This window comes from Pan troglodytes, chromosome 2 (assembly GCF_028858775.2).
Source record: "Pan troglodytes isolate AG18354 chromosome 2, NHGRI_mPanTro3-v2.0_pri, whole genome shotgun sequence".
Lineage (NCBI taxonomy): Eukaryota > Metazoa > Chordata > Mammalia > Primates > Hominidae > Pan > Pan troglodytes.
Genome location: NC_086015.1, coordinates 139741136 through 139761954, shown reverse-complemented (window position 1 = coordinate 139761954; position 20819 = coordinate 139741136). Strand labels below are relative to the sequence as shown.

Here is a 20819-nt window from a genome sequence, read left to right as displayed (position 1 = left end):
TTTTTGTCTGGCTGAATTATTTCAGAAGACCTGTGTTCAGGCTCTGATACTCATTTTTCTGCTTGATCTAGTCTTTTGTTGAAGCTTGCAAATGTATTTTTTATTTTATTCAATGAATTATTCAGTTCCGAAATTTGTGGGGGTTTTTTGGTTTGTTTTCTGTTTTTTTTTGTTTTGTTTTGTTTTTTGCTTTTTCAGTCAGGGTCTTGCTCTGTCACCCAGACTGGAGTGCAGTGGCATGATCTTGGCTCACTGCAACCTCTGCCTCCTGGGCTCAAGTGATTCTCCCACTTCAGCCTCCCAAATAGCTGGGAATACAGGCACATACCACCATGCCTGACTAATATTTTGTATTTTTGGTAGAGACGGGGTTTTGCCATGCCCTGAGTTCAAGGAATCCACTCACCTCAGCCTCCCGAAGTGGTGGGATGATACATGTGAGCTCCTGCGCCTGATTTGGTTCCTTTTAATGATATCTATTTCTTTGGTAAATTTTTGGTTTATATGCTGAATTGTTTTGCTGACTCCTCTGTATTGTTTTTCAGAATTCTGTTGTATCTCACTGAGCTTCTTTAGAATAAATAATTTGGATTCCTTTTCCAGGACTTAGTGATTTTTTTGGGGGGAGGGGTGCGGGGGCATCTGTTGCTGGGGAATTATTGTATTCCTTTGGAGATGTCAAGTTTCTTTGCTTTTTCACGTTTCCTGTGTCCTTAATTGATATCTGCACATCTCTTATAGCGCCTGGCTCAGAGGGTCCCATGCCCACGGAGCCTCACTCATTGCTAGCACAGCAGTAGATCAAACTGCAAGGCTGCAGTAAGGCTGGGGGAGGGTCACCTGCCATTGCTGAGGCTTGAGTAGGTAAACATAGCAGCCAGGAAGTTCAAATTGGGTAGAGCCCACCACAGCTCAAGGAGGCTTGTCTGCCTCTGTAGACTCCACCTCTGAGGCAGGGCATAGCTGAACAAAACGCAGCAGAAACTTCTGCAAACTTAAATGTCCCTGTCTGACAGCTTTGAAGAGATTAGTGGTTCTCCCAGCACGGAGTTTGAGATCTGAGAACAGACAGACGGCCTCCTCAGGTGGGTCCCTGACCCCCAAGTAGCCTAACTGGGAGGCACCCCCAAGTAGCCTAACTGGGAGGCACCCCCAAGTAGGGGCAGACTGACACATCACACGGCCGGATAACCCTCTGAGATGAAGCTTCCCGAGGAACAATCAGGTGGCAACATTTTCTGTTCAGCAATATTCACTGTTCTGCAGCATCCGCTGCTGATACCCAGGAAAACAGGGTCTGGAGTGGCCCTCCAGCAAACTCCAACAGACCTGCAGCTGAGGGTCTTGACTGTTAGAAGGAAAACTAACAAACAGAAAGGACATCCACACCAAAACCCCATCTGTATGTCACCATCATCAAAGACCAAAGGTAGATAAAACCACAAAGATGGGGAAAAAACAGAGCAGAAAAGCTGAAAATTCTAAAAATCAGATCGCCTCTCCCCCTCCAAAGGAACATAGCTCCTCGTCAGTAACGGAACAAAGCGGGAGGGAGAATGACAAGTTGAGAGAAGGAGGCTTCAGACGATCAAACTTTTCTGAGCTAAAGGAGGAAGTTGGAACCCATCACAAAGAAGCTGAAAACCTTGAAAAAAGACTGGACGAATGGCTAACTAGAATAACCAGTGTAGAGAAGTCCTTAAATGGTGTGATGGAGCTGAAAACCATGGCACTAGAACTACGTGACAAATGCACAAGCTTCAGTAGCCAATTCGATCAACTGGAAGAAAGGGTATCGGTGATTGAAGATCAAATGAATGAAATGAAACGAGAAAGGAAGTTTAGAGAAAAAAGAGTAAAAAGAAACAAACAAAGCCTCCAAGAAATATGGGACTATGGGAAAAGACCAAATCTACATCTGATTGGTGTACCTGAAAGTGACAGGGAGAATGGAACCAAGCTGGAAAACACTCTGCAGGATATTATCCAGGAGAACTTCCCCAACCTAGCAAGGCAGGCCAACATTCAAATTCAGGAAATACAGAGAACGTCATGAAGATACTCCTTGAGAAGAGCAACTCCAAGACACATAATTGTCAGATTCACCAAAGTTGAAATGAAGGAAAAAATGTTAAGGGCAGCCAGAGTGAAAGGTCGGGTTACCCACAAAGGGAAGCCCATCAGACTAACAGTGGATTTCTCAGCAGAAACTGTACAAGCCAGAAGAGAGTGGGAGCCAACATTTAACATTCTTAAAGAAAAGAATTTTCAACCCAGAATTTCATATCCAGCCAAACTAAGCTTCATGAGTGAAGGAGAAATAAAATCCTTTAGAGACAAACAAATGCTAAGAGATTTTGTCACCACCAAGCCTGCCCTACAAGAGCTCCTGAAGGAAGCAGTAAACATGGAAAGGAACAGCCGGTACCAGCCACTGCAAAAACGTGCCAAATTGTAAAGACCATGGATGCTAGGAAGAAACTGCATCAACTAACGAACAAAATAACCAGCTAACATAATGACAGGATCAGATTCACACATAACAATATTAACCTTAAATGTAAACGGGCTAAATGCTCCAATTAAAAGACACAGACTGGCAAATTGGATAAAGAGTCAAGACCCATCAGTGTGCTGTATTCAGGAGACCCATCTCACATGCAGAGACACACATAGGCTCAAAATAAAGGGATGGAGGAAGATCTACCAAGCAAATGGAAAACAAAAAAAGGTAGGGGTTGCAATCCTAGTCTCTGACAAATGGAAAACAAAAAAAGGTAGGGGTTGCAATCCTAGTCTCTGATAAAACAGACTTTAAACCAACAAAGATACAAAGAGACAAAGAAGGCCATAACATAATGGTAAAGGGATCAAGTCAACAAGAAGAGCTAACTATCCTAAATATATATGCACCCAATACAGTAGCACCCAGATTCATAAGGAAAGTCCTTAGAGACCTACAAGAGACTTAGACTCCCACACAATAATTATGAGAGGCTTTAACACCCCACTGTCAACATTAGACAGATCAACGAGACAGAAAGTTAAAAAGGATATCCAGGAATTGAACTCAGCTCTGCACCAAGCGGAATTAATAGACATCTACAGAACTCTCCACCCCAAATTAACAGAATATACATTCTTTTCAGCACCACATCACACTTATTCCAAAACTGACCACATAGTTGGAAGTAAAGCACTCCTCAGCAAATGTAAAAGAACAGAAATTATAACAAACTGTCTCTCAGACCACAGTGCAATCAACCTAGAACTCAGGATTAAGAAACTCACTCAAAACTGCTCAACTACATGGAAACTAAACAACCTGCTCCTGAATGACTAATGGATACATAATGAAATGAAGGCAGAAATAAAGATGTTGTTTGAAACCAGTGAGAACAAAGGCACAACATAACAGAATCTCTGGGACACATTTAAAGCAGTGTGTAGAGGGAAATTTATAGCACTAAATGCCCACAAGAGAAAGCAGGAAACATCTAAAATTGATGCCCTAACATCACAATTGAAAGAACCAGAGAAGCAAGAGCAAACACGTTCAAAAGCTAGCAGAAAGCAAGAAATAACTAAGATCAGAGCAGAACTGAAGGAGATAGAGACACAAAAAACCCTTCAAAAATTAATGAATCTAGGAGGTGGTTTTTTTGAAAAGATCAACAACATTGATAGACCGCTGGCAAGACTAATAAAGAAGAAAAGAGAGAAGACTCAAATAGACGCAATAAAAAATGATAAAGGGGATATCACCACCGATCCCACAGAAATACAAACTACCATCAGAGAAAACTATAAACACCTCTACGCAAATAAACTAGAAAACCTAGAAGAAATGGATAAATTCCTGGACACATACACCCTCCCAAGACTAAACCAGGAAGAAGTTGAATCCCTGAATAGACCAATAACAGGTTCTGAAATTGAGACAATAATTAATAGCCTACCAACCAAAAAAAGTCCAGGACGAGATGGATTCACAGCTGAATTCTACCAGAGGTACAAGGAGGAGCTGGTACCATTACTTCTGAAACTATTCCAATCAACCGAAAAAGAGGGAATCCTCTCTAACTCATTTTATAAGGCCAGCATCATCTTGATACCAAAGCCTGGCAGAGACATAACAAAAAAAGAGAACTTTAGATCAGTACCCCTGAGGAACATCGATGCAAAAGTCCTCAATAAAATACCGGCAAACTGAATCTGGCAGCACATCAAAAAGCTCATCCACCATGATCAAGTGGGCTTCATCCCTGGGATGCAAGGCTGGTTCAACATAGGAAAATCAATAAACGTAATCCAGCATATGAACAGAACCAAAGACTAAAACCACATGATTATCTCAGTAGATGCCGAAAAGGCCTTTGACAAAATTCAACAGCCTTCATGCTAAAAACTCTCAATAAATTAGGTATTGATGGGATGTATCTCAAAATTATAAGAGCTATTTATGACAAACCCACAGCCAATATCATACTGAATGGGCAAAAACTGGAAGCATTCCCTTTGAAAACTGGCACAAGACAGGGATGCCCTCTCTCACCACTCCTATTCAACATAGTGTTGGAAGTTCTGGCCAGGGCAGTCAGGCAGGAGAAAGAAATAAAGGGTATTCAATTAGGAAAAGAGGAAGTCAAATTGTCCCTGTTTGCAGATGACAGGATTGTATATTTAGAAAACCCCATCGTCTCAGCCCAGAATCTCCTTAAGCTGATAAGCAACTTCAGCAAAGTCTCAGGATACAAAATCAATGTGGAAAAATCACAAGCATTCTTATACACCAGTAACAGACAAACAGCCAAATCATGAGTGAACTCCCATTCACCATTGCTTCAAGGAGAATAAAATACCTAGGAATCCAACTCACAAGGGATGTGAAGGACCTCTTCAAGGAGAACTACAAACCACTGCTCAACGAAATAAAAGAGGACACAAACAAATGGAAGAACATTCCATGCTCAGGGGTAGGAAGAATCAATATCGTGAAAATGGCCATACTGCCCAAGGTAATTTATAGATTGAATGCCATCCCCATCAAGCTACCAATGACTTTCTTCAGATAAGTGGAAAAAACTACTTTAAAGTTCATATGGAACCAAAAAAGAGCTTGCATTGCCAAGACAATCCTAAGCCAAAAGAACAAAGCTGGAGGCATCATGCTACCTGACTTCAAACTATACTACAAGGCTACAGTAACCAAAACAGCATGGCACTGGTACCAAAACAGAGATGTAGACCAATGGAACAGAGCAGAGCCCTCAGAAATAATATCACACGTCTACAACTATCTGATCTTTGACAAACCTGAGAAAAACAAGCAATGGGGAAAGGATTCCCTATTTAATGAATGGTGCTGGGAAAACTGGCTAGCCATATGTAGAAAGCTGAAATTGGATCCCTTCCTTATACCTTATACAAAAATTAATTCAAGATGAATTAAAGACTTACATGTTAGACCTAAAACCATAAAAACCCTAGAAGAAAACCTAGGCAATACCATTCAGGACATAGGCATGGGCAAGGACTTCACGTCTAAAACACCAAAAGAAATGGCAACAAAAGCCAAAACTGACAAATGGGATCTAATTAAACTAAAGAGCTTCTGCACAGCAAAAGAAACTACCATCAGAGTGAACAGGCAACCTACAGAATGGGAGAAGATTTTTGCAACCTACAGAATGGGAGAAGATTTTTGCAATCTACTCATCTGACAAAAGGCTAATATCCAGAATCTACAAAGAATTCAAACAAATTTACAAGAAAGAAAACAAACAACCCCATCAACAAGTGGGCTAAGGATATGAACAGACACTTCTCAAAAGAAGACATTTATGCAGCCCACAGACATGTGAAAAAATGCTTATTATCTCTGGTCATCAGAGAAATGCAAATCAAAACCACAGTGAGATACCATCTCACACCAGTTAGAATGGCAGTCATTAAAAAGTCAGGAAATGACAGGTACTGAAGAGGATAGGGAGAAATAGGAACACTTTTACACTGTTGTTGGGACTGTAAACTAGTTCAACCATTGTGGAAGACAGTGTGGCGATTCCTCAAGGATCTAGAACTAGAAATACCATTTGAGCCAGCCATCCCCTTACTGGGTATCTATCCAAAGGATTATAAATCATGCTGCTATAAAGACATATGCACACGTATGTTTATTGCGGCACTATTCACAATAGCAAAGACTTAGAACCAACCCACATGTCCATCAGTGATAGACTGGATTAAGAAAATGTAGCACATATACACTGTGGAATAATATGCAGCCATAAAAAATGATGAGTTCATGTCCTTTGTAGGGACATGGATGAAGCTGGAAACCATCATTCTCAGGAAACCATCACAAGGACAAAAACCCAAACACTGCATGTTCTCACTCATAGGTGGGAATTGAACAGTGAGAACACTTGGACACAGGAAGGGAACGTCACACGCTGGGACCTGCCGTGGGTTGGGGGGAGGGGGGAGGAATAGCATTAGGAGATATACCTCATGTAAATGATGAGTTAATGGGTGCAGCACACCAACATGACACATGTATACATATGTAACTAACCTGCACGTTGTGCACATGTACCCTAGAACTAAAAGTAGAGTGAAAAATAATTATAATTAAAAACAAAAAAGAACAGCAAAAAAGAAAAAAACAAGAGGAACTCTATTATAGTGGGGTTTTGTGATATAGAAGCAGCAGGTAGGCTGCTGAGATACCTTTAGGAAACATCTTTTCTTTCTAGTCTATGTAACTTCTCCAGTCTATACTCACACTCCCAGTCATGTAGTGCTCCCTACCACTCATCTAACACCAACATTAACTAACTTTTGGGATTTTGACTCTGAGTCCGGTCTCTTGTAGTGTCTGCTTTTTGTTACCTGTTCTTGGGATCTGGTGTTCTGTATATCACACTAGTTCTCTTTCCTATGACTCCAGCAGAGCTCAAGGCCTCATTTATAAAGAAATTTGCCTAGCAGCACTTTGTTCTAGAAAGGACAAAAAGTTACACATTGAGAATATTCAGGCAACCTTGTTCACAGAATTCCTCATTCTCTACCTTGTTAATTTCCATTTCTGTACTTAAGTGTCTTACACTAGAGAGAGAAACCTCTAGCCAGTTGGGTTGTACTCTACGTTTTGTGTTTTAAAACAAGATGACACAACCTGGTGATATCAAGAACTCAGATTGTTGTCTTAGAAAACTTAATCAGTCCAGTGTATGAAGTGGTATTAAAATAAAGTTCATAGTAAAATTTGAGGAAATTTGGTTGGAATTTAGGATGTGTAAGATTATTTTTGCACTTCCCAATGAAATGCTTATACTTTTGAAATTCTCACTTCTTAAAAATTCAATTTAAAATATTGAAAGATGTGGTATGACACAGATATCATGATAGCTTTCATCAAAATTCAACTGGCAATCATCCTTTCTAGTCTAAACTTTAAAAAAATTTTTTTACTGTTTCAGATTACCTCAACTATGATCCAAATACAACAAAGTGGAACTATTATTTTCAATGAAAGACTTAGAACAATAAAGTAGATGCTGGTTCTAAAATAGTAATTTTGAGTATTTTAAGAATTACTTAGTTGTGGCAGATCAAAATCAAAGAGAAATAAAGCAATCAAATGTACTATGGAAGTCACCTATTTCTTTCTATAACTGCTTTGCAAAAAGGGGTTCCTATGTAGGTAGGAAGAAAAAAAAAGCTTTCATCAAATTTTGTAATGTGACATACTTAATATGTTCTTTTTCTCTTTTTTAGGACAGTGGTGATTATCCTCTTACCATGCCTGGACCTCAGTGGAAAAAATTTCGTTCAAACTTTTGTGAATTTATTGGAGTCCTGATTCGACAGTGTCAGTATAGCATAATTTATGATGAGTATATGATGGACACAGTAATCTCCCTTTTGACGGGTTTGTCAGACTCCCAGGTCAGAGCTTTTAGGCATACAAGTACCCTGGCTGGTAAGTAATCAACATTTTATTTCCTTTTCATTTAGTTTTGTTGACTATGTTTTATTCTGATTACAAACTTAATGAGAAGATTTAATTAAAAATTTAGTTAGAATAAAACAGTCATTTGAATAGTTTTTGTTAAAATTTATGCCTGTTTTCATAACTGGCATTTGATAGCCTTAAGAATGAAAATTGAAATTTTCTGGCCAGTGTCATCAAATGTCTGTCTGAATGTTTAGTTACTAATGTACATCCTTACTTATAACTGAAGAAATTTTAAGAGACCACTAGGCCAAATTCTTTGGAAAACCCAAGTAATAATAGTTGAAATTCCAAATTTATTGTATTTTTTCATCGCATAATTACATTGTTTTATTGCTCATTATTATTATAGATAAGTGGGTAAATACTTGTTTATATACTTGAAACAATTCTGTCCATTAGGGTAACAAACATTCTTCCTATTCCTAGTGCTATAATAACTTAAACATACTCAAATATTAACATCTTTAAAATCAGTTCTTAAGGTAGGCTGTAGATAATTTGAAGAACTAACAGATTAGTTTTCACTTTTGCTTTTAGAATTATCATGACAACTTGTCAACCAACTATATTCATTTTTTTTCTTGATTTTCAGTAACGAGGTAATTTTCTTATTTTAGCAATTGTTCTATTTTTCCGTCACTGCTTTAACTGTGCCTACCTAAAATGACTATTTTTTTCATTCATAATGGAGTGTGTGTATACTTGTTGAGTGTTCATAAGTGTATGTTTAAATAATCCCAAATTACATCTTTTTTAGTAGCAGTAACTTTGCCTATATTCATCTTACTTATTATCATAATAAACCAGATTTAGACTCATTAGTTACATTTCATTTTGCATTTAAATTTTAATTTCTCATTTATCTAATTTATTTAAAGCACCGTTCCTCAGACTTTAGCACACACCAGAATCACCTACAGAGCTTGTTCAAACAGATGGCTGGGCAAGAAGTTCCTAGGCAATGTTGATGCTGGTGATTTGGGAACTACACATTGCAAATGTCTGCTTTAAAATTTTGTTATTTTTTGGCTTAACCTGTTGCCCAAAGCCAATAAGATAATAACTGGAGTTGTGTATATGTTTTTACATTCTGTTTTTCCCAATTCTCATTTTTCCCTTACTCAGTTAATTCATATTAATTCATATTAGTGTCTATTGTTCTGTTAGTTACAGTCCTAACCAAGTAAACATGAAGCACAGTTTGTTTTTTCTGAGAGTGTTCTTTTCTCATTATTAGGAAGAGAGGGAGATATTTTACCCAATTTTATCTTTTTTCAAAAGATTAAAAATATAATTTGTTGAAAAATACCTATGTAGAACATACATCAGATACAGTTCATACTGTGTTTTGAGAGTATCTTCTTCCTCATTATTAGGAAGAAAAAGATTTTTTACCCTGTTTATCTTTTTTAAAAAGTTACTGTAAAAATACTGTTTATTATTCAAACAGTTATATAATGTTAGACTTTTTTTTTCTAATTCGCCAACCTTTCGTAGTATCCTCTGCATTTGGTCGTTGCTTTTTTTCTTTTCTTTATATTTTCTGTTCCTTTTCATCTTACTTCTTTCTGTGTACAGTAATGCCCATTTACTTGATTGTCACATGCATAGGAAATTCAGCAATTTGGAAAAAAAAAACTTGAAAATAAAGTAGAAATTGCTTGTAAATAACCAATTTTGCTGTCATAAGAATTAACGAATTTACTTTTATACAGAAGTTATTATCTGGGTTTCCCAAGGCCAAGAGAGAAGGAGAAGCAATAAGTTAATTGAGGGCTGATAGTATTGTGAAATGACCATTTAAAAGAAGAAGACCCAAAAATTAGTTTACAGTTCTCAAGATAGAGCACAATCTTTGGCTTCTCTGTAGGGGCAAGCTACTTTTCTTTAATCTAGTAACTTGTGTGCATTCTGTTTAAAAGGTTAATTGTATGCCATTTACTCTAAGAACATAAGAGGAGTGCTATATTATAGAAATACGCAGAATATTTTGACTCTTAAAACATTGTTTTATTTTGTGAACAATGCACTTTAACTCATTTGCATTTGTCCTTCACTGCCATGTAAATGCAGTATTACTGTATTTTACTGCCTTTTCGATGGTCCATTTCAGCTTTCCTTTTCATTTCCTCATTTTTAGTAACTTTCATTGTATTGTTTTCTTTATACTTACCCCTTTGGTTATCTCCATCTGCTAATCTTGTGTATGTTTAAATATATTTTCATTATGGCTTTCTTCCTATTCCTTTTGAATTGAGTGTCTCCTGCCTCCCCCCATTGCCTTTCTGTGTCTCTTTTCCACGGTCTACCTGCGTTCATCATAACCTTTAAAACTACTTGATGAATGTGATTTTGTTTTCACCTGTGTTCTTTTTATATTAGTATCATCATGTAGCCTATTTAAATTTGAAATTATTTTTCAAAATCAGATATCAAAAAAACAAATTAACAACATATGTTTATACAGAATTTTCAAAGGATAAAACTTTTCAGTTGTTCTCTCAATTTACTTTAACGTATTACTGTAATTCCCATGTGTCTACACTAATTAATGGTTATATCTTCCAAGGCTCACTTGTATAAAATGTGAGACATAGCAGTCACCTACCCTTCAACAAAGCACAGAGGGCTTGCTGGGAACTTAATTCCAGGCTGGACAACAATTTTCCCTCTTTTCAAGGACATTTTGTTCTCATCTTTGCCCTCTTCTTATTTTTAATGGTATATGTACGAGGAATAGATTAAAAGATAATCATTTTTATTCACTTTGCAGGACAAGTCTTGGGGACTAGATAAAATGGGCAGGAACATTTAATCCTCTGCTTCAAAGACTATGTGCATGGACAGTTACAAGGCAGTTATGGCCAGATATGATTATCGGCTTTGGAATAAAATGCTCCTTGACATTGCTTAAATCTTAGCTGAGAAGAGAGACAATCAGGTTAGTTATTTTGTAGGGTACAGATGTGATGAGTTCCAGAGCTTCATAAGTCATCAGAGTGGTCTTATCAGTAGTATTTTTAATCTGTTTTCCAAATATCCCATTTTCCTGTTATGAATTCAATATGTGTCCCTGTTGTCAGTGTTTATGCATTGCATTTAATTGTATACTTTTACTACATTTTTATTAAAAGTTTTTTTTATCATTATGTAGTTCTTTATGTCTGTTTATTCCACACTCATAAGTATATTCTTATTTTTCTATTGGAGGTAAACTCTCTTTTTAGAATATATTTTACCATTAAATTGAAAGAGACTGTTAACAATTCAATTTTATATTTTCTTTAATCCCTTCGTTGGAATTTTCAAACATACTGTCCTAGTTATCTGACCCATTTTAATAAGCTTTACATTGTAGTTTTCATTAACTATTGATCTTCAGAACTAAGTGCCCTTATTTTTATTTGAAATAGCTATCTCAGTGGGACATAGTAGTACAGTTCGTGGATTTAATTTATGTAAGAAACATTGTGTCATAATTATTTTGGTGGATTTACAATCTGAGACTGGGAACTTTTTTATTTTCAAATTTGATGACATTTTTATTTTTTGAGGGAATATTTTCCTTTTAAGTTCAAAAATAGGTAAGATTTTCTTTGTTTTACCACTTTCTTGTTTGGTATTATGAAGTTAAAATTTTACTCTCAAAGAATTGTTTTTCAGGATTATGTTTATTTTTAGACATTTGCTTTTAAAATGTATACCAATACTTTACAACTTGTTGACTTCAAATTTTTGTTAGAGGGCAACATTCAGGATGAGTAATGTTGGTTAACGGTTTAATATTTTGTTGTTTTCTCACCTACATAATTTTCTGTGATGTTATAAATATATTAATGCTGGCTGCCTCTGACTTCTAAAGTTCTAATTTGAACAAAAGGGAGTTAAAATACAAAATTTGTATTAATAATGACATGAAGATTGTTTCTATTCTCTTTTTTCCCTCCTAAAATGAATTTGGGAAAAAATTAGAAAATGTGGTCAAGATCATCACAAGGCCAGTCTTCATCAGTGCTTATCAATAAGTCACTCTCAGACTCCTGAGGGATAAACATTTCTTTATACCTTATGGTTGATTTTATATTCACATATGATTCATTATTGATTAACTTTTCTTATAGAATCAGCATCTCCAGACTTTTCCTCTGAGGAAGGAAATGACATATGAAATTGCTTTAATTTATGATCAGAGGCTGAAAATAATTTTGCCTCAGAAAATTGAAGTCTTTTTATTTGGCCTTCAGTTGCTGAAACCATGTAATACTGTGGTTGATAGAATGGGTTCTGGAGTGCCTGTCTGAATTCATATTCGTCTCTGCCTTTTACTAGTTGGATAACCTTGGACAAGTCCTTAACATAGCTGGTCTTACTCTCTTTATTTGCAAAGTGGGAAAGAAAAGAGATTAGGAGTGCTTGGGACAATGCTTGGCATTTAGTAAGCTGCAGCTATTATTCTATTATTCTTTAATGAGAAAAAGGGATAATAGTATTTGCCAATATTTCCCTTCCTTTATGGTTTTACTCAGAATTTATTGATTTGCTTATTCTATTTTAATAAAAAGTAATAAGACATGACAGATGGGGAAATCATAAATAAACAAGTAGATAAACTTTCAAGAACCGCTGTTAAGAAAACGAACAGCATGCATTTTCTTTTCTTTTGCTTTTTTAAAATGTATGTTTATTTTCTGATTCTCACTCTGTTGCCAGGCTGCAGTGCAGTGGCATGGTTTTGTTTCCTTGCAACCCCCGCTTCCCAGGCTCAAGCGATCCTTCCACCTCAGCATCCCGAGTAGCTGGGACCACAGGTGCATGCCACCACATCCGGCTAATTTTTTTGTAGTTTTTGTAGAGTTGGGATTTCGCCATGTTGCCCATGGCCTTGAACTCCTGAATTCAAGTAGTTTGCATACCATGTCCTCTAAAAGTGCTGGGATTACAACCACACCCAGCCTGCATTTTCATTTTACTTATCTTTTGGCTCTCAGGACCCATATTCTGTTTATTAAATTCAATAATTATTTTATAATTTTTAACCACACAGATTGTTTCTGGTTTCTATGGTTAAGATGTGAAAATTTTAGAGCAATCTGGTATTATCAAAGAATAGACCATGTAGTATAAATAATTGCTCTTCCTTTTTGTATTTACATTTTATTTTTTTATATTCATTTTTCAAAATTCTTCTAGAGTTTGACCTTTTCATTGCTTTGTACTTTTACTTTGTCTTACTTTACTTTTTCACCGTTGTGTTTTTCATCCCTCCTCCAGATATAAAATCTTTATTCAATTTTCTAGGGTTTGTATATAACAGACTTCTGATGTTCTCGTGGGATTAATGCCCAATAGTTGGTGAAATCTGCAAATACCACTGTATCATGTAGTTTTACCCATAAAATAAAGTATAACTTTAAAATGTAATTACTTTTTTGAATCTGTATATTTAGGTCTATAATAACTTGAAATTTTCTAACTTTTTTCTTAGTATTATTGTCTTTTACGTTCTATCATCGGTTCTGAAAATTAGCTTTCTTTTGGCAGCCAGTTTTTGTAAAGAAACAAGGATTTTAAAAATTACTTTATAAGCATTACATATCTTGAATTTATTAACTTGGTGACTTTGGACAAATTATGTAACTCCTGTGCCTTTCTTCGTCTTTATAGCATAGATACTAATAATCCTTTCTCGTGGTAGTATTGGGAAGCTTAAATGAAATAATTTATCTTTTGTTTCCTGAGTCATATAGATGAAATAATTTTTGTTAAATATGTAACATACATAAGTCACTTAGTAATTGTCTAATGTTGTTTGTTGTTGTTGTTTTTGAGATGGAGTCTCACTGTGTTACCCAGGCTGGAGTGCAGTGGCACAATCTCGGCTCGCTGCAACCTCCCCCTCCTGAGTTCAAGTGATTCTCTTGCCACAGCCTCCCGAGTAGCTGGGACTGCAGGCGTGCACTACCACACCCAGCTAATTTTTGTATTTTTGGGAGAGACGGGGTTTTATCATGTTAGCCAGGCTAGTCTCGAACTCCTCACCTCGGGCAATCTGCCCACCTTGGCCTCCCAAAGCGCTGAGATTACAGGCCTGAGCAACCATGCCCAGCCCAACGTTGTGATTTTTTTTTTTTTTAATTATACTTTAAGTTCTAGGGTACATGTGCACAATGTGCAGGTTTGTTACATAGGTATACATGTGCCATGTTGGTTTGCTGCTTCCATTAGCTCATCATTTACATTAGGTATTTCTCCTAATGCTATCCCTCCCCCTGCCCCCACCCCACGACAGGCCCTGGTGTGTGACGTTCCCCACCCTGTGTCCAAGTGTTCTCAGTGTTCAATTCCCACCTATGAGTGAGAACATGCGGTGTTTGGTTTTCTGTCCTTGTGATAGTTTGCTGAGAATGATGGTTTCCAGCTGCATCCATGCCCCTGCAAAGGACATGAACTCATCCTTTTTATGGCTGCATAGTATTCCATGGTGTGTATGTGCCACATTTTCTTAATCCAGCCTATTATTGATGGACATTTGGGTTGGTTCCAACTCTTTACTATTGTGAATATTGTCGCAGTAAATATACGTATGCATGTGTCTTTATAGTAGCATGATTTATAATCCTTTGAGTATATAGCCAGTAATGGGATTGCTGGGTCAAATGATATTTCTAGTTCTAGATCATTGGGGAATCACCACACTGTCTTCCGCAATGGTTGAACTAGTTTACACTCCCACTTACAGTGTAAAAGCATTCCTGTGTCTCTACATCCTCTCTAGCATCTGTTGTTTCCTGACTTTTTAATGATTGCCATTCTAACTGGTGTGAGATGGTATCTTACTGTGGTTTTGATTTGCATTTCTCAGATGACCAGTGATGATGAGCATTTTTTCATGTGTCTGTTGGCTGCATAAATGTCTTCTTTTGAGAAGTGTCTGTTCATATCCTTGTGATTTTAATATAGAGAACAGCTAAGCTTATTTGGTTTGGTTGTAAAGAGGGCACAGAACTTGAAAATTTTTTTAACATACTTTTCGTTTTCATATTGTACACTAGAATATTTTCAGTGTATATAAAGTTACATATACTACTTACAGAGAATTCAGAAAAAGAGAAAAGTACAAAAATAAAAATTCTCTATAATGGTACCATCTTATGACTATGCCATAAGTTGTTATTTTAAGTTTCTTTGTCATGTGTACTTGTGAAGCTTTTTGGTTTTATTTTTAAACAAGTGTTCTGATCAAATTTTTGACTTTTTTCTTTTAATTTTTTAAAATTATGCCTCATTTTCTAAAATTTAGATGCTATTTAATTGTTTCTGCTGTTTGAATTTTTTGTCTTTCTTTTTTAGAACCCCTATTATCTTTTGTTTTCTTTCTTTCTTAATTTGTTCTCTCCTTTTTGTGTAGCATAGTTTTTGATAGTTTCTTGAGAAAAAGACAATTTGGGAAATATGTATTTGAGACTTTACGTGCCTGAAAAACATGTTGTAGCTTCTTGCTTAATAGTTTGACCCAATTTAAATTTCATAATTGAAAATTTTTTTTTAAGATTTTGTTTCTCGTTTCCAAAGTTGCTGTTGAGAAGTCCAGTGCTAATTTTAGACTTCTGGTTGTGATCCTGTTTCTTGTCTTTGGAAGCTTTGCAGATTTTTTTGTTTGTTACTGAAATTTCATGATGATATCCTGAAATTTTGTGATGATACACTGTTATGTATGTTTATTTTCCATTTCTTTGTCCTTTCCACTGTGTTACCTCATGTTTATTAATTTTGAGTATCCTTTTACATTTCTAAGAGTTCTTTCTTATTTTCCAAGTCTTCCTTTTTTTTTTTTTTTTTTTTTTTTTGAGATGGGGTCTCGCTCTGTCACCCAGACTGGAGTACAGTGGCACGATCTTGGCTTGCTATGACCTATGCCTCCTGGGTTTAAGGGATACTCTCCGACCTCAGCCTCCTGAGTAGCTGGGATTACAGGCATGTGGCACCATGCCTGGCTAATTTTTGTATTTTTAGTAGAGATGTGGTTTCACCATGTTGGCCAGTTGGTCTCGAACTCCTGACCTCAGGTGATCTGCCTGCCTCGGCCTCCCAAAGGGCTGGGATTACAGGCATGAGCCACTACACCCGGCCCAAGTCTCCCTTTTTTGAAATATTCTGTGTTTCGTAGATACCTTTTCATTGATGGTATTAATTATTTCTCTGAGGTTTTCTTCTGCTGTCAGTCCTAACCTTTTTTCTTCTTATTCTCTGCTTTTTAAACTGTCTTTCATATTGGACATTTTCCTCAAATATTTGTTTCTTGGCTCTGTAGTTACTGTTGATAGTGAGATACTAAAAAGCTCAATAGCAGAGGGGTGTGTGTGTTCACCTCTGGCATGATGGGACATTGACTCTGGCTTCCAGATTGGTGAGCATCACTATCGAGCAGTCTGGTGGTCAGTTAGTTTGTTTTTTTTTTATAGACCCTCAATTATTGGTAGTGATCATTGTCTTCCCTGGAGAAGTTCAGCCTCTTTGCAGAAGGATCTTCCAGTCCACTTAAGCTTGGCTGCTGTCTGCTCTTTTGGAGTTAGATAGAATGAAGAAACACTCAAGGCACTCACACAAACCAAACATAATCACACACATATGTCTGATGACTCTGGATTTTTGGTTTATTTTCTTGAGAAGATAAATGTCTGGACTTCCAAAATGAATGTGTCATAAAGGAATTGCTTGACTGCCTGGCTTGGAGTAGAGACTTGGGGATTTAATTGCTTATTATACAGACTTTGAGATAATATTCCTATTTTCAGACCATAACACACTTCATCTTCTATGGAACCTACTACTTCTAATAGCTGATGGTGTCTGGATTCTACTAAGCTAAAATAGCTTATTTTTATTTTCGAGACAGAGTCTTGCTCTGTCATCCAGGCTGGAGTGCAATGGCATGATTACAACTCACTGCAGCCTCAACCTCCTGGGCTAAATTGACCCTCCTGCCTTAGCCTCCTGAAGCTGGGACTGACTACAGGCATGTGCCATCACACCTGGCTAATTTTCCTTTTCTTTCTTTTTCCTTTTCCTTTCCTTTCCTTTTTTTTTTTTTATTTTTTTTTTTATTTTGTAGAGAAGAGGTCTTACTGTGTTTCCTAGTCTGATCTCAAATTCCTGGGCTCAAGCTTTCCTCCCACCTTGGCCTCCCAAAGTGCTAGGATTATAGGTGTGCCCACCACCGCACGCCCAGTGCTTGTTTTTCTTAGAGATATGGTTGTCATGCTTTTTCTACCCTGTGATTTTAAATGCTCTCTGCTCATCCTCCTGCTGTCCATATTAATATATTCTTATATTGTGGTTAGGGGTTATATGTATTTTCTGAGTTTGTTGAAGACGAAAATTGATTTTTTAACTTTTATTTGACGTTCAGGGGTACATGTGCAGGTTTTTTATATAGGAAAGCTCATGTCACAGGGGCTTGTTGTACAGATTATTTTGTCAACTAGGTATTAAGCCTAGTACCCATTAGTTACATTTCCTGACTCTCTCCCTCCTCTAGACTTCCATCCTCCATTAGACCTCACTGTCTGTTGTTTCTGTCTGTATGTTCATGTGTTCTCATCGTTTAGCTCCCACTTATAAGTGGGAACATGAGGTATTTGGTTTTCCTTTCCTGCATTAGTTTGCTAAGGATAATGGCCTCCAGCTCCATCCATGTCCCTGCAAAAGACACGATCTTGTTCTTTTTTATGGCTGCAAAGCCTTCCATGGTGTATATGTACCACATTTTCTTTAACCAGTCTACCATTGCTGGGCATTAAGGTTGATTCCATGTCTTTACCAGTATGAGTAGTGCTGCAGTGAACATGTGCATCCATGTGTCTTTATGATAGAATGATTTATATTCCTTTGGGTGTTGTATTAGTCTGTTTTCATACTGCTATAAAGAATTCCCCTAGACTGGGTAATTCATAAAGGCAAGAGATTTAATTGACACACAGTTCTGCATTGCTAGGGAAGCCTCAGGAAACTTACAATCATGGCAGAATGCAAAGGAGAAGCAGGCACATTCTTCACAGGGCAGCTGGATGGGAGTGAGTGCAAGCAGGGGAAATGCCAGAGACGTATAAAACCGTCAGATCTCAGGCCAGGTGCAGTGGCTCATGCTTGTAATCCCAGCACTTTGGGAGGCCGAGACAGGTGGATTACTTGAGGTCAGGAGTTCGAGACTAGCCTGGCCAACATGGTGAAACCTATCTCTACTAAAAATACAAAATTAGCCGGGCGTGGTGATGCGTGCCTGTAATCCCAGCTACAAGGCTGAGGCAGAAGAATCGCTTGAACCTGGGAGGTGGAGGTTGCAGTGAGTCAAGATTGCACCACTGCACTCCAGACTGGGCGACAGAGCAAGACTCCATCTCAAAAAGAAAAAATAAAAATAACCTAGCTGGGCATGGTGGCGTGCACCTGTAATCCCAGCTACTCTGGAGGCTGAGGCAGGAGAATCACTTGAACCCAGAGGGCGGAGTTTGCAGTGAGCTGAGATCGCACCACTGCATTCACAGCCTTGGTGACACAGCGAGACTCCACCTCAAAAAAAAAAAAAAAACAAAGACATCCCATCAGATCTCGTGAGAACTCACTATTGGCTGGGGTGCAGTGGCTCACGCCTGTAATGCTAACACTTTTAGAGGCCGAAGAGGGCAGATCATTCGAGACCAGCCTGGCCAACATGGTGAAAGCCTCGTCTCTACTAAAAATACAAAAATTAGCTGGGCTGGTGGTGGGCGCCTGCAATTTCAGCTACTAGGGAGGCTGAGGCACGAGAATCACTTGAACCAGGGAGGCGGGGGTTGCAGTGAGCCGAGATCGCACCACTGCACTCCCGTCTGGGCGACAGAACGAGACTCCATCTCAAAAAATAAGAAAAATAATGCAAAGAACTCACTATCATGAGAAGAGCATGTGGGAAACTGCCCCCATGATCCCAGTTACCTCCACCTGGTCCCGCTTTGGCATGTGGGGATTATGGGGATTACAATTCGAGGTAAGATTTGGGTGGAGACACAGAGCCAAGCCATATCAGGTATATACCCAGTAATGGGATTGATGGGTTGAATGGTAGTTCTGTTTTTAGGTCTTTGTGGAACTGCAACACTGCTTTCCAGAAAAATTGTTTTTTAAGAGATAAATGGATTTGTTAAATCTATGTCATTTGGAAACTGGTAGTTTGTCATAAGATCCCTTTTAAAAAAAATAAGCATTGTAAAAATACAGTACTATAATCACCTCTCTCTTTAAAAATCTAGTTTGTTCCACTATATCAGACATATTTCCAAGGTGTATAACAATAGTTTTCAAAGGTATAATAGGTATCACTAAATATAAATGCAGTTTTTTACTTTTCAGTTTTATGTTTAGCAAGACAGAAATGCAAATTGTTGGTTATTGATTAAAAGGGTCAATGTCCTCCGACTTCGTTTTAGGCATCCCATTTCCTGATGAACTCTCCTTTTGTTCCAGTGTTTTCTTCTGTGTTTCCACTCTACTGTTTTTTTAATTGTGATTTTAAATACTTTGACACTGTATTTTTAATGTTCTTCACACTCTTCTTGTCCTCACTGCCTTTATTTTTCCCACTTAGATTTTATCATTCTTTATTATAATTACATCCTCCTTCATACCGTCAACTTCCTTGCTTCTGTCTTCTTCTTTCATATTCCGTAGGAAAACCCCATACAACCATCTCTCCCATACCTGCAGCAGAGCTGAAAGTGGCTGGAGAAAAATACATACCATAAGGGCTGGGCTTTACTTTTTTTTTTTTTTTTTCCAAGTGGTCCTTTAATGCTGCCTAGCAATCCCCTTAGTGTATTATACTCCAGGGTTATTTCCACATCCTAACAAAATTGTTTTATACTTTCTCCTCAAAGCTACATTTCCTATCCAGTCTTCACATTTAGCTGATTATCTTGCCTGTTTAATCGGAATAGTCGAAAGAGAATCCTTCAGGGATTAAGCCTACCTACCTATCTAGCTGCAGTTATACTCTTATCCTTTATCTGTTTTCTTAACTACAGTGGCCTCTAAGGCCAATGCTTGTACTTGTGCTGTGAATCTGATCCCTTTTCACCTTCTCAAGAACTTTGTCTCTCAAGTTGTTCTCACTCTCATTACTTCAAAATTTCTTTCTTTTATTAGATAACTCATTATTTTGCTAACAGCTCCCATCTTTTAGGAACCCTTTGTGTCAGTCTGGGTTCCCCCAGAGAAACAGAACTAAGAGATATTCTTACATCTTTCTCTGTCTCTCTCTCTCTGTCTCTCTCTCTCTCTCTCTCTCTCTCTCTCTCGCGCGCGCGCACACACACACACACGTACACACGTTTCACTGATGTGGCTCAGCACAATTGTGGGAACTTGCAAATCGGAAATTTGTAGGGTACTCCAGCAAGCTGGAAATCAGACAGGAGTCGTGCAGTCTTGAGTCTGAGATCTGTGGAGCAGGCTAGAAGCTCAGGATTTTATTTACTTATTTATTTATTTTAGAGACAGGGTCTCACTCTGTCACCCAGGCTGAAGTGCAGTGGCACAGTCGTGGATTACTGCAACCTTGAATTCTGGGTTTATGTAATCCTCCCACCTCGGCCTCCCCAGTAGCTGAGACTACAGGTGCACATCTCAATGCCCAGGTAATTTTTAAATTTTTTGTAGAGATGGAGTCTTGCTATGTTACCCAGGCTGGTCTTGAACTCCTGACCTCAAGTCATCCTTTCACCTCTGCCTCACAAAGCACTGGGATTACAGATGTGAGCCA

At 37.7% G+C, this 20819-nt stretch overlaps 1 protein-coding gene across 13 annotated transcripts in view; it reads left to right on the top strand.

Moving 5' to 3' along the window:
• Positions 1-20819, top strand: part of STAG1 (STAG1 cohesin complex component) — a 408398-nt gene that overhangs the window by 221896 nt on the left and 165683 nt on the right. For 12 of the 13 annotated variants that reach the window (XM_016942000.4, XM_016942001.4, XM_009446530.5 and 9 more), the window contains one exon: positions 7783-7987. In XM_016942000.4, the coding sequence (XP_016797489.1) occupies positions 7783-7987 (205 nt within the window). Of the gene's footprint in view, positions 1-7782; positions 7988-10806; positions 10965-20819 lie in introns of those variants that run through there. The other variant, XM_024355717.3, reaches the window with a different exon arrangement.